Genomic DNA, 13335 nt, shown 5'->3' on the forward strand with positions numbered 1-13335 from the left:
ATTTGAGTTCTTATATTTATATATTCACATTCTCTTGTCTTCTATCTCATTTTTACCTTCCCCCTATTTCTCTCTTCCTTACACCTTAGAAATGGGGTGTGCGTTTTTTCCCCAATAAATTGTGTGTTTTCAAAAGTCATTACTTCTAATTACCTCGTTGAGCCGTAGAAGTGTAGAACTGTATTTGAAATGTTCTACTATAGAAGAGAAAAAAGTGATACATGTGATGGATTATACTTATATCTAATAAAAATATCTACACCAAAAAGTAAGAAGACTTTCAATCATTTATATGATGATTCTTTAAAAAAAATAGTTGAATTATATAGTTTTTATGTAAGTGAATTTAATGAGACAAGTTTTATATTTTAAATAATTAGGAAGGTTAATATAGGTGTAAAAAAACTGAGAAATATTATGTGTTATTTTAAGAAGGTTTAATTATTGTTTTAGTACTTGAATTTGGAGTGTGTATCTTTTTTAATCCTTGTAATTTAAAAATATTTTTTTTAGTCCTGGACATAAAAAATTAACACTTTATGGTAGTTTTTTAATATTTTCTGTCAATTTTAAAATACAATTTTAAGCCATAAAAAATAAAAATTAATTTATGAAAGTGAAAAATTTCCACAAAATATTAATTTATTATATTAGAGACTAAAAAAGTCATTTTTCAAAAATAAAGAAAATAATTTAAAATTTTAGAGACTAAAAAAACACATATTCTAAATTCAGAGATTAAAACAATAGTTAAATCATGTTTAAAACCAACTTTGATATAAAATACCACTTTTTATACTAATTTTAAAAGTTGTTGAAACTAGTTTTGTAAAAAAAAAAATAGATTAATATTTCAAATTAAATCATAATATTGGTTCATTTTAAAATTATTATAAAATACTAAACATCCATCATAAAATATTAAAAATTGACATAAAATGTCAATCCATTACGTTAGACACCAACAAAATTATTTTTCAAAATTCAAGAACTAAAAAATATTTTTTAAATTTTAGGAACTAAAAAATATCCTTAAATCTAAAACTAAAATAATAATTAAATCTTTTAAGAAATGTTTAGAAATATTAGTATAATTTAGTCTATATAAAAAAACAGAAAGGAACAGAAATGATATAGAAGTGTTGTATTTGTGACGGAGACTAATCAAATATAAAGAAAATTAAAAAAAGAGAAAAAAATATAAAATATTAAATAAGACTATATTAGTTGAAAAAGCTTTTATTGCACTGTGCATGTTTAGATAAAATCAAAAGATGTATGTGGACGTGTTTCATTGACTCTACGTACGGACATGCTGGGTTCATATAATTTCGTGGGATGCATATATGGTTCGTGACAGAGCTTTTGCCTTTTGGACTCTAGCGACCATCAAGCGTAGCATAAGATTCGAGGCTTGTTTTTCATTCATTTTATTCACCAAAAATGAAATCTTTTATTTTCTTACTTGCACTGTTAAATTCATACGTACGGCAAATTTCTTCAGAATTATGTTGTCTGATCAGCACGTGGTTTCATAATCATGGTTTTTAAGAGACGGTACAGAAGTGCACTTCTAATTGACCTCTACCTAATTTTGCTTAAATGCAAAAGTTCATATGGTTATTTAGAGATTTTTGTTGAAATTTCAAGAAATAGATTTTTTTTTTGAATAATTTGATTGGGATTGTACTTTATATTTCTGTATAATATCTTTTAGGTTAATATTTTTCTGTATAATATAAGACTAGAAAGAGTGAATAATTCACTCATTTTTTATGGACCATATGGAGAAAGTATTTCATGCACCAGTGCATCAATTATTCAATATAATTGAGGGATAAAAATTCTTATGTGTCCAATTTAACCTTTGTTAGCTAGTAGTACTAACCAAACGGGTCAACTCATGCACCTACTCTTAAATTTTGGAGTTTTTAAATTTGTATTTTTTTTTTAAATATTACATTTTCAAGTTTTTAAATTCAAATTCAAGTTTCTAACACATGTTTTATTATTTATGCCCTAAGTCCAAAGGTCAAGCACAAATAAATCAGGCAAAGAAGACTTATTAAGAATTCGAATTTAAACAATTTGAAATTATATACTTTTGGTGTTCATTATTCGAGATTTGAAAAAAAAAATCAATGGAGAAAGAAAATTTTTAAATAGTATATTTAGAAATTTTATATATAAAAAAAGTAATAGTAAAGCCACACATATATATAACAAGAACCTACCTTATTATCTTCTTTAATAATGACTTTATTTTATTGTGTTGTATAAGGGAAAATGTTAAACTTCGGGTAAGCACGTAAGCTTACTGCTACCATTGACACTTTAGACTTTAGAGTTCCCTATCTGCGTCCTTGTAGGTTGTTAGCTCGGTCGATATGCACTATTATAGCATTATTTTCTTTGTATTAACACAGTTAAATATATATATAATAAGATGGAGAGCTCTTTTAATTAGTTTAGCTTATAAAAACAACATACTAATATACACATACAGAAAAAAAAAAGTTTTCTTATCCATTATGGCTTATCTTCAATCTCTATATTGTAAGGAAAATAAGTTATGAACTTTAAATGAAGAATTCAATATGTCTCAATTCAGATATACGAAACTTACATTTATTTAATTTGGTGCGAGAGCTAGTGCAACGTATTGGTATTGAATGACTAACAATGTGTTGTTGGAAGATATTGTGTTTCATTAATCTGTCCCTGAGGTACATCTGTATGTCTATTCCATTACCAATAATTGTTGGAAGATTGTGAGCTACCTTGTCTGTTTCATACTCACAGTACTTCTGAATCTGATATATACACAGAATTGGAATCATTGGATGATACGTATTTGTATTGAATGACTATATATTGTTGGAACACCACCAATTTGTTAACTCCATTGTCAAAATAATTAACGAAGGTGTGTGGTTCCTAACGTAGCAGTAAATGGCAGGAATAGTGGTCATGTAGTTGTCGCAGCCCTGGATTAGGTGACAAATCCCAAAATAGCTCCATGAGTAATTTTAGAAGAAAAATATTTTTTTTTTTTTGTGTTGGATCACATATGATATCTCAATCCACTATATTAGAGATTAATTTTATTCAGTGTATGACTATCGCCGATTCAAAAAATTTTTATATAAGATAAAAATCAAATACAAATTCTCTCACTAAATAAATTATTCTCACGTATAAACACAACGAAATATTATATTACTAAGTCAAAACAAAAAAAATTCAATCTTTCCACCTTCATTCACATAAGAAAGACTATTCTGTTAAGCCATAAGATTTTAGATGTGCCAGCCTACAATTTGTTAACAAATTTAAAATCATTAAGTAATTAAATTTCTTAGTTGTAGTAAAATGATTAGAAAAATACTTGTGCATAGGACAAGAATAATATTCCGCCTTAAATATGGTAAGTGTATGAAGGAACGGGATCCTATAAATGGAAGAAGCAATAAGGAGCAATAGACAAAAGTAGAAATTTATGTAGATGGTCTGATGGCCGATGGAGCAATTTATTACGTGAAAAGTGAGTACATACATGGGCAACTGCATGTGCAGAATACACATGATCAAGAAGACCTGAAAATATTGATGAAGAATTAAGATGAAATCTTATTAATTAAATGTTCGTCATTCCTAGGTAATTGCTCTAATGCAGAAATGCTCTCCTTCCCATTAACCATTTCTCTCTTGAGACGAATTCCTCTGGTGGTTGGTTTTTGCCGGAAGTAATAGGAACAAATTCTGGCCCATAATAGATGTTGCAGAGGCTGTTTTTTTGTTTTTATTGAAACTGAAATTAATTAGCTTTTTCTTAAAAAAAATGCTGTACATTAGAGAAAATGAAAAAAAATAATAATAATAACGCCTATCAAATTACTCATGATTCCCGTGGAATATGCTGAGAGAATCCTGCCAATGGGATCAGATTAACAGTTCCCATCTGCATTTCGGTCCCGTGCTGTCTGTTACAGTATCAAAAATGGTTAATGCATACCCATGTAGTGAAAAAGAGATAGAAATGTAAATGTGAAAAAAAATTTATAGACAAATAAAACATAATTAAAACTTGGACACAAGGTGTATCCAAACCCATTTACATAACAAGAAACAACTATGTGACATTCCCTTAAACAGCACCCTTCTAATGGTCATTTTGTATTAATGCCAAAGGCAGAGCATAAATATATAATATAGCCATTTTGTGACTACCCCATTTATCTAACCCGTACCTTAGCTAAGTAGCTATATAAATATGATAACTAATATATATAATGTGATAAAATGAAAGAAATTAAAAAAAATATATTAAATAAAGTGAAACAGAAAAAGTATTTTTTGAACCAATATATCATAAGGAAACTAATTTAACGTTCGTCTTCATATTAGTCTATTATACTTTGCATGGACAAATAAAGATGAGCATTAAAACAAAAATGAAAAAGGCATATGATCGATCGATACATACATATACTATGTAAAAGCAAGCATATACCTAGTGTATTTATCCTAACCACGTGGCATAGATATATCATGTATAGATAGGCAACCATAAAGTAATAATGATATACAAATACCTATACATTACATATATAGAAATGTTAACTAATGTCTTAAAAATACTAATTAAGAAAGCAAAAAAAAAAAATTATTGATATACGTCAAAATGCATTTTTTTGTGATTTTTAAATACACTTTCATATGATTTAAAAAAAAAATTAACTAGTATGCTTAAGGTACTAGTTAGCATGACTTAATATTTAATAGTGTATTTAGATATACATGGAATAAATTCATGGCCACAAAAATTATAGTGATATCATGAAAAAGAAAAATTACTATTAAATTTTAGCTTCATAGTGAAAAATTAATTGATTTCTTCTTATGAAGGTTATTTCTAACATACTATAATTAGAGATGTCAGACCACTCCTTACCAAAATAAATATAACTCCTGGTGGAGGGGAAAACCAAAAGGAAAACATTCCATACACCAATCATCTTAAATGACATGTACCACTAGTTGATGGGTCTCTAACTCTTCAACGAGAGAAAGAAGACAAAATTTTAATCGGTTAGGGGATAATGGCGATTATTTTTTTTAATTAGTTATGGGGTAATGGCTATTATGTTAACTGAATCACATTGCTGGTGCGTTTTATTTGACTTGATTAAAATGACTTTATTGAAATAAATAGGGTTTAGGACCACAAAATACAATAGCAAAGTTGAAGTCGTGGGATTTTCTGGAAAATTGATTGATTAGCTGGGACTTGTTCATTAATACAATGAAGAAATGCTATGAGGAGCTGGTTCTTGTAATTTTTATTTTGATTGGCATACAAGGAAAGCAAGTCCATCACGATATCTTGTATTGAATTTGTGGACAAAGTTGCTCAAATTAATTAGCATTTGAAAGAACTGGCCGCATATCCATGTGGGAGGAGTTATAATTCCATCTCTTTGTCAAAAATCAAAAGATATTGTAATTTAATGATTTAAATGATCATGTTTCCCCAAAAACAAAAGGATATTTCCTCTATTTCATAGAGTACTATTTATTTCTTTTAGTAATTTAATTTTTCTTAAAACTAGTATTTTGAACAATGCATAGCATAGAATAAATATTTTTCATATAACAAAGTTCTTAGTAAATAAATATTTTCAATATATAAATTATATTATAATAAATTAAAATTCATAATTAATAAATATGTTTGAATAAGTTATATTTTAGATTTATATATAATATATAATTTAAATTGTGATACAAGTTTTTTTCGATTGACAATTTCTTTTAAATTAGTATAAAGATAAACGAAGGTAAATTGAAAGAGATATGTGATCAGAAAGATCAAGTATACAAATGAAGTTAAAAGGAGATTAGTTTGAGATAGTAGAAAGAGATGTTTTTTCTATCTAATATTTGTAAGAATAATGCGTAAAATGTACATTCAGCATACAAAGAAAAAAATTGATATTGATAAAGTCTAATAAAGAAAGTGAAATGGCAAGAGTTTTACTTCTTTTTTTTCAAATTGTGTATTCTAATTTATAAATATAAGAGTTGGTATTTATCATGCATTAGAAAGTAAAGATTTATATTTGAAAACTTTATTTTCTAAATAGATTTGATAAAAAAAATATTTTTTCTGAATAATTTTAATATTAGTTTTTTTACTATTTTTTTAATATTAGTTTTTAAAAAGTATTATAGTCGTTCAATTTGATAATTTTTGTCTTTTATATGTATAATTATTGTAATATTAAACTAGGGAAAAAAATTAATAATATGCAATTGACTTTGTTGGTAAAAAAAAAAATCTAACTCCAAATTAATGAAGAATTTGAACTGATCGAGTGGTAAGGTTTTTTTTTTTTTTGTTGAATAGTTGTAAGGTTTTATAACCACTATGCTATGATTTCTTGATCTTTTGGAAGAAGAAATCTGAATATACAACTCCAAATCTGAATACTCCAAAAAAAATGTATACTTAACAGATCGATGTCTATAAAATACTTTCCTTGTCTATAGATCCAAAGCTCCTCGCCCTAATATCTTTCAAACAGAAGACCATAACCGACATTTTCTCTTTAAGCCCATGTTTGGAGATTATGAGAAACATATAATCCATTTTATCTAAGCTCCCTCAAAAAGAGAAAAAATAAGGAATTGTTTGGTTTGAGAAAATGCACTATTGCACTCTTTACATTTTGGTTGAGGGGAAAAAAGAATTTGGAAGTTTTCCAGAGAATTTTTTAAGGAAAAAGTCATTATCTTTTACTCCAATTCTTTTATACTATTTGTCTTTAAACTAATAATCCATACTTCGTAGGGAAAACATTAATTATATAAATTATGATAAAATAATTTTATTTAACAAAGTTACACTTTTTTTAAGGAACAAACAAAAATATTTAAAAGGTTAGAATATAACTATAAATTAATGTAAATATTTGGGTGAGATGATGCTAATAAATGAGGTGTATGTAACAAAAAAAATGTATCAATATTTTGAGACAAATACTAATATGTATCCTAGGGACATTGATTAAAAAAGTAAAAATATTTTTATTAGAGGGTGAAATATTTCTTAACCAATATCCTAAGAGCATATGTTTAGATCCACTTTTTGAAACTAACTTAAATTTTAAAACACAATAACATGTGAAACAAAGAGGTTTACCCTTTTTTTCGAGAACATAATATTTGAAGTCATTTAATTACAATATCTTTTGACAAAAAAATCGAGGAACTCTTAACTCCTCTGCATCTGCAACCAGTTCTTTCAAATGCTAATAAATTTTTGCAACTTTGTTCTCGAATTCAATTCTAGATATCGTAACACACTTGCTTTTCTTGTTTCCCAATCAAAATCAAAATCACACGGACCGGACCTCCACATAACCCTTCTTCAATTCATTGTGAAAATGACCAAGTCCCAGCTAACTAATTCATTCTCCAGTAAATTCCACAACCTCAACTTTACTGTTGTATATATTGTGGTCCTAAACCCTATTTATCCCAATTATGTCAGTTTAATCAAGTCAAAACACTACATCAATGTGATTCAATTAACATAATAGCCACTACCGTGCATCTCATTTAAAATTTTGTCTTCTTTCTGGTTGAAGATTTTGAGACCCATCAACTACTATTGTAAATTAATGTCATATTTATTCCTCTTTGATCAAAGTTTCTGAGACAACTTGGCCCATACGTGTAGAAGTAGCACATCACGAAGGTGGTAGAATATTTAATTCTCTGCGGTGGTTCTGAATGGAAACTTACACAATATGGTAGTAACAGGAACTTCATTCTTTTAGTATTATTTTTGTTTTTTCTGCTAGTACCATAGGAATATAAGTAACGCGTCTATGAGAGCATTCTACACAATCTACATGGTGTTTTGTCGTGTAACCAAAAATCCTCACCCTGGCTATGCTATTACCTTTTCGATGAATGAGCAGCTTCAGTGTTACACTTTTTCCCAGAAGACATTCCCATGCTACTAGGGTTTTTTTTTTTGTTTTTTTTTAATCACAATACCACAACAAAATACTAAGAAGAAAAGGACAACACCAACCAGGCACTATTGAAACCAGACCAATACGTTCTCCAAACAGAAGGAAGAATATATAGATCCATACAAAGCAGAAAAAAGGTATTGTGCAACGCAAGACTAATTTTCTATTTCCAAAGTCAACGCAGAAGCTATCGTCATCTAGCAAAAACAAATTCACTCTGAGTGCGTGGTTCTCATTAATCCCTTTTTCAGAGTAGAAAAACAAAACAAAAATTATCGATAAATACCCAATATGTTAATGAATACCTAACACTCAGAAATAAAAAAAAAACATAAATGTTATAGATAATATGATTTCACGTATAAAAAATAAAAAATAGTTATTAGGTGTTTAAAAAATGAATGTCCATATATCATAAAGAAAACATATAGTGAAAAGGGCAAAGGCGTGCTTAACCAAAAACAATTATAAACATGACAATTTCAAAGGTTACCCAAAATACCAATACTAAAAATATATTGCTTTCAAATTATCCATAGTTCCATACATAATACTACTGGAAGGAAGCCAGAGGGGCATAATACTACATAGTAAGCACGAACAAAATAACCTGGTTAATTAAACCTAGGAACAAAAGGCCCTAATGATTAATAAGTTTCTAATTGAAAGGCCAGACCAACATTGAGAAGTGACAGATTCAACATGACTACATACACAACTAGCATTGAGATGCAGACACTGGAAATGTTAACTAATTAAGCATTTTGCATTCTGATTGCGAAAGCATTAAGAAGCTCTTGGTACTGAAAAACATCTTCAACGACACAGTTCTCTGCATTATTAATAATGTTTTGATCATTCTCCATAGCCATGCTATTAAACCCATTAGAGGTGTCGAATTGCTGCATGGGAAAACCTTGATCAGAATAAAAAACACCTAGACCCTCGTTCTTTGGAAACCCTTTTTTCATGTCATCATCATAGTATTGTTGCCCGGTGGAAACAAGCGTTGATTCAGAAACAAGCGGAGGGAGAAGAAGCGACTCCTCCTGAGGATTTGCAAAAGTAGTCTCGCATTTACTAGGCTTCGTTCTAGGCAAGAACTTGTTAACTATCTCCTCCAACAACCCCGAATCCGAAGACTCACGAGAGAAAAAACCATCACCATCATCACCTTTTTCAGCAAAATTAGTTCCACAAGTGGGAAACGTGTTCATCTTAACAGACAAAGAGCCTCCACAAGAATTATTCATCGAATAACTAGGGGGAGCAAGAGAAGGAGAAACAGGTAACGATGAAAAAGTAGAAGTACTCTTGTTGTAAAACTGGTCGTGGAAGTTCTGAGTGGAAGAAGAAGAAAGCAAAGAAGGGTTAGAGTGAATAAGGTCACGAAAGAGAAGCATGTTGAGAGAAGAAGGGTTTCGAGGGGCTGAAAAGTCAACGGAGTGAGGGTGGTCAAAACAAGTGTTGGAACCGGTTATGTGGCGGTTACGGTGGTGATTGAAGAGTGAGTGTTTGTGAAAGTTGTTGTTGTTGTTGAAGTTAGGGAACAAGTGTTCGGTGGTGGCGGAAGAAGGTTGCGGAGAAGTTGGGTAAACGAAGTTGGTGCGAGCTTTGAGACCCCTCATGGCTCTAGCAGCGCAGTCGTAGGCGCAAGCGGCTTCCTCCGCCGTGTCGAAGGTTCCCAGCCATCGCCGCTCCTTCGATTGAGGGTCCCTTATCTCCGCCGCGTAACGCCCCCACGGCCTGCGCCTCACGCCGCGGTACCTCATCGCTCCGCCGCCGCCACCACCGCCGCCGTCTTCTCTTAAAGCCCTCTTGTTCACGGCCGAGGTCCGTTTCGGGTTATTGGCGATGAGTCCACCGTCGCCTTTCGAGTCGGGTCCGATAATCGGAGCTACCCCGTTGAGACGCCTCATTGCTTCCTCCATGTGTATGTGATAAAATAGAAAACCAAAAATAGTAACAGTAGTGATACTTTCTGAAGGGAGAGAAGAGGGGTTTTGGTTTTGGTGTGTTGTTGCCTTGAATTTGGTGCGTTTTGGTCGTATTTATAGAGGGGCTAGTGTGTGAGGTAGAGTTATTGCACAAGGCAACATACATGGAGATGTACATATAGTTTTTTTTTTTTTTATCTTGTTTTCTTGGTGGTATATTTGGAAAGTGATTGATTTAATCATGCATGTCTAACACAAGAATCGATATACTATAAGAGAAGAAAGACAAAAACCATGGGACAAATCTATAAATATACCTGACTTCTTATTCCTATTTTTTTTCTTCTGACTATTGGTACCCAAGTTATTGCTATTATTTATTATTGGGCCATACTACTGATTACTTCAAAATATAATATACTAGTGATTACATAAAATATTTAATGTATTAGGAATTTAAGATAAGCTTTTATAATTAACTACTTTTAGTTACTTAAGTATGGTATTTAATAAATTTACTTTTATGTTTTTGAGTTTCTTCTATAAATTACCATTATTAATAAGTAGTAACATTATTTATTAGAGTAACTAGCTAGTACATCATAATGCATATCATACATTTTACAAGTTTATAATATTATTGTTTTCCTTTGGTTTTTTTATCACTTGATTAACTTATCACATACTTCAATTAAAAAAATAAAAACTTATTAAATACTTCTCGCTCCTTTTATATCATCTCTTTTTTTTATTGCATTCACCAACTCTTTTTTTATTGTATAAATATTTAAATTAAAATATATATAAATACAATTTGTCAGCTTATATGGACGTGCTATGATCCAACCTTTCATACATTGCTTATGGTTCTTTAATTTGTTGATAGTATAGACTCACCCATCTCAAGACTTTGAGATTATTTAAGCTAGGGATATAGATCGAACTAGAGTACTGGCGTTTGATAGTTAGCAATACTTATTACAAGTTCTTAAAAAAATCCTCGTTTAAGTACTACGAATTAAATTACATTTTTTTAAAAATCTCCTCGGTCAAGATATTTAAGTCATAAACATATATTGAGGGTACATTATTTAACACATTATTTTAAATATATTTATTATTGTTATATTATTATTATTATTTAATTAACAGTTGAACTTATGTCTCCTTTCTCCTTGTCATTGTTTTTTTATTAGTTTGAAGGTAAAGATCACTCAATAGAGTATAATAACCTGTTTTTATGATTAATGATTGATCTCATAAATTAAGATAAGATTTTTTATTGTTTTATTTTCATTTACATGTTTTTTTAAAAAAAATTATAAGGTGACTCAATCTCATAATTATTCTAAGTTTAACACATTTAACTATAAAAATTTTAAATGATGAATAATAAAAAATAAATACATTAATTAATTAATTAATTAAAATCATCTTTAATTATATAAACTCACATTATCGTATAGTTTAAATCCATGGATGGGAGTGTCATAGAAGAGTTTGGAGAAACACTACATAATAATGTACATACATGACACCAGGATGATAATTTCTTTTTTGTCTGTCCTTGATCGCATTATACAGTGTTCTATGAAGCAGGCATGGATATATAGCTTTCTTAGATATCATACTTTTCAAAAGAAAATTACTAACCTTTATGCCCAATGAACTTTTCGCACCTGTATTTTAATAACTAGGCATAGTGTTGCCGGACCACTACATCGTCCTACAAGCGAAGACTTTTAAAGGCCACTATTGCCCAACCCCACTTGTGTGGCATTCTTTTCCTCGTTGAATCAGCTTAATAAACATATAAACTAAATTAATAAACATATCATATTAATACGTATATTTTTAACGAGTGATTCGATTAAATTAACTATTTATCATTATAAGTTAATGTATATTTTTTAAAATAATTACACAAATTACGGCACAGATAAATACATTCAATTAATTGAGAAAATTTAATCCCAAAGGATTAGTCAAATGTTGCAAGATAATGTGTTGTATGATGAAGATCAAGTTTATAGTAGTATTTGTTTATTTATCTTTGACTGAAGTAAATATAAGTTTTTGTTAAATACTAATGTAATAAAAACACTTGTTAAGGAACTAAAAAAAATATTATATACATAAAATTATGTCTTGCATAAGTTTTTTTTTTACATTTTCTTAATTATAATTTTTTTGAAAATTTTTAATCAGTCTATTTTATTTTTTTTTGTAAGTGTTGTTTAAGTTAAGAGGAAGTTTTTCTTGATTTGTATTGGGATATCATGTTCTTTCCTAAAAGTTTTCAAGATCAAAAGAAATTGACAAAATTATTCAAATTAAATAGTTAGAAAGTACAACAAATTTGTTTTAAGTATTTAGGTGAAATATCAATAAATAAAGATATTGTTGTAATAAATAATTAATACTTTCTTGCTTTTTAAAATAAATTAAAAATGTAAAAGTAGTATGCTACTACTATAAGATAGAAAGTGTAAGAATTTAATATATTTTATAAATGTCTTAAATTTTTAAAAGAAAAAAGTACTAGTAGTACTATTTTGTAGTAATTTCTTAGAAAATACTACTACTATTATTACTCCGTTTTTCTATTGATTAAATTTTATGGAAGTGGCCACTGGATAGGTGGTGACTTGTGCAGCTAATTGCAGTTCAGAAATAGTTATTGCCTTCGGCTATTCCCAAGACTGTGTGAGAAATGATACAATTCTGGGACGATGGGGGAATAAATCGCATTGCCTTTTGGGTCGTATAAACGTTATGATTGGAGATTTTAATGAAACTGGAGTAACTAATTATAGTTTCCTTCCCAACTCTTTACGAAATCTGAAAAATAAAAATAATCAAATCAAATACTACTACTATTATACACAATCCAAAATTTTCAAGCACGAAGGTGATAAATGATAAATGATAAAGCTGCTTTTCAGCTAGCTTTTGTTTAATAAAAAATAATTTGATGGGAATTGAAGTTGGAGGTGAAGTGCTGTGATCGATTATCATTCTGAATGATTACACTGGCGGCGCTCAGACGTTGTTCCTCCCACTTTGGTTTATGCATGCTTAGGCTATTATTTATAACTTTCCAGTTTCCACTTATTTTGCCTGTTGGGTAAGGTTGATTATGCAAGTGTCGATACATTTGCTTATTGATCCTGCGTTACTTATGTTGTGGTTGAAATTAAAACCAGGAATTTAAAATCACATGGACTTGTCTGATACACGGGGGTTTAAAGATTAGGTCCTGTTGGCAGCTAGAAACTGACATAAACATTGGTTGTACGTACCATTCCACTCAGGCCAAGATGACAAATGAAAGGTCCATTGCAAGATAGAGA

The 13335-nt window shown here is 29.5% G+C and overlaps 1 protein-coding gene across 1 annotated transcript; it reads right to left on the reverse strand.

Annotated features, from left to right (window-relative positions):
- Positions 1–8202: 8202 nt before the first annotated feature.
- On the reverse strand, positions 8203–10253 carry ESR1 (ethylene-responsive transcription factor ESR1). The gene has a single exon (XM_003519784.5). It carries the CDS (start codon positions 9974–9976, stop codon positions 8801–8803), a length of 1176 nt encoding a protein of 391 aa, XP_003519832.1. The 5' UTR covers positions 9977–10253; the 3' UTR covers positions 8203–8800.
- Between the last annotated feature and the right edge of the window lie 3082 nt (positions 10254–13335).

This window comes from Glycine max, chromosome 2 (assembly GCF_000004515.6).
Source record: "Glycine max cultivar Williams 82 chromosome 2, Glycine_max_v4.0, whole genome shotgun sequence".
NCBI lineage: Eukaryota > Viridiplantae > Streptophyta > Magnoliopsida > Fabales > Fabaceae > Glycine > Glycine max.

Bases quoted from the DNA above. Each gene is read 5' to 3' on its own strand.
- ESR1 (XM_003519784.5), bottom strand. From the start codon at position 9,976: ATGGAGGAAGCAATGAGGCGTCTCAACGGGGTAGCTCCGATTATCGGA.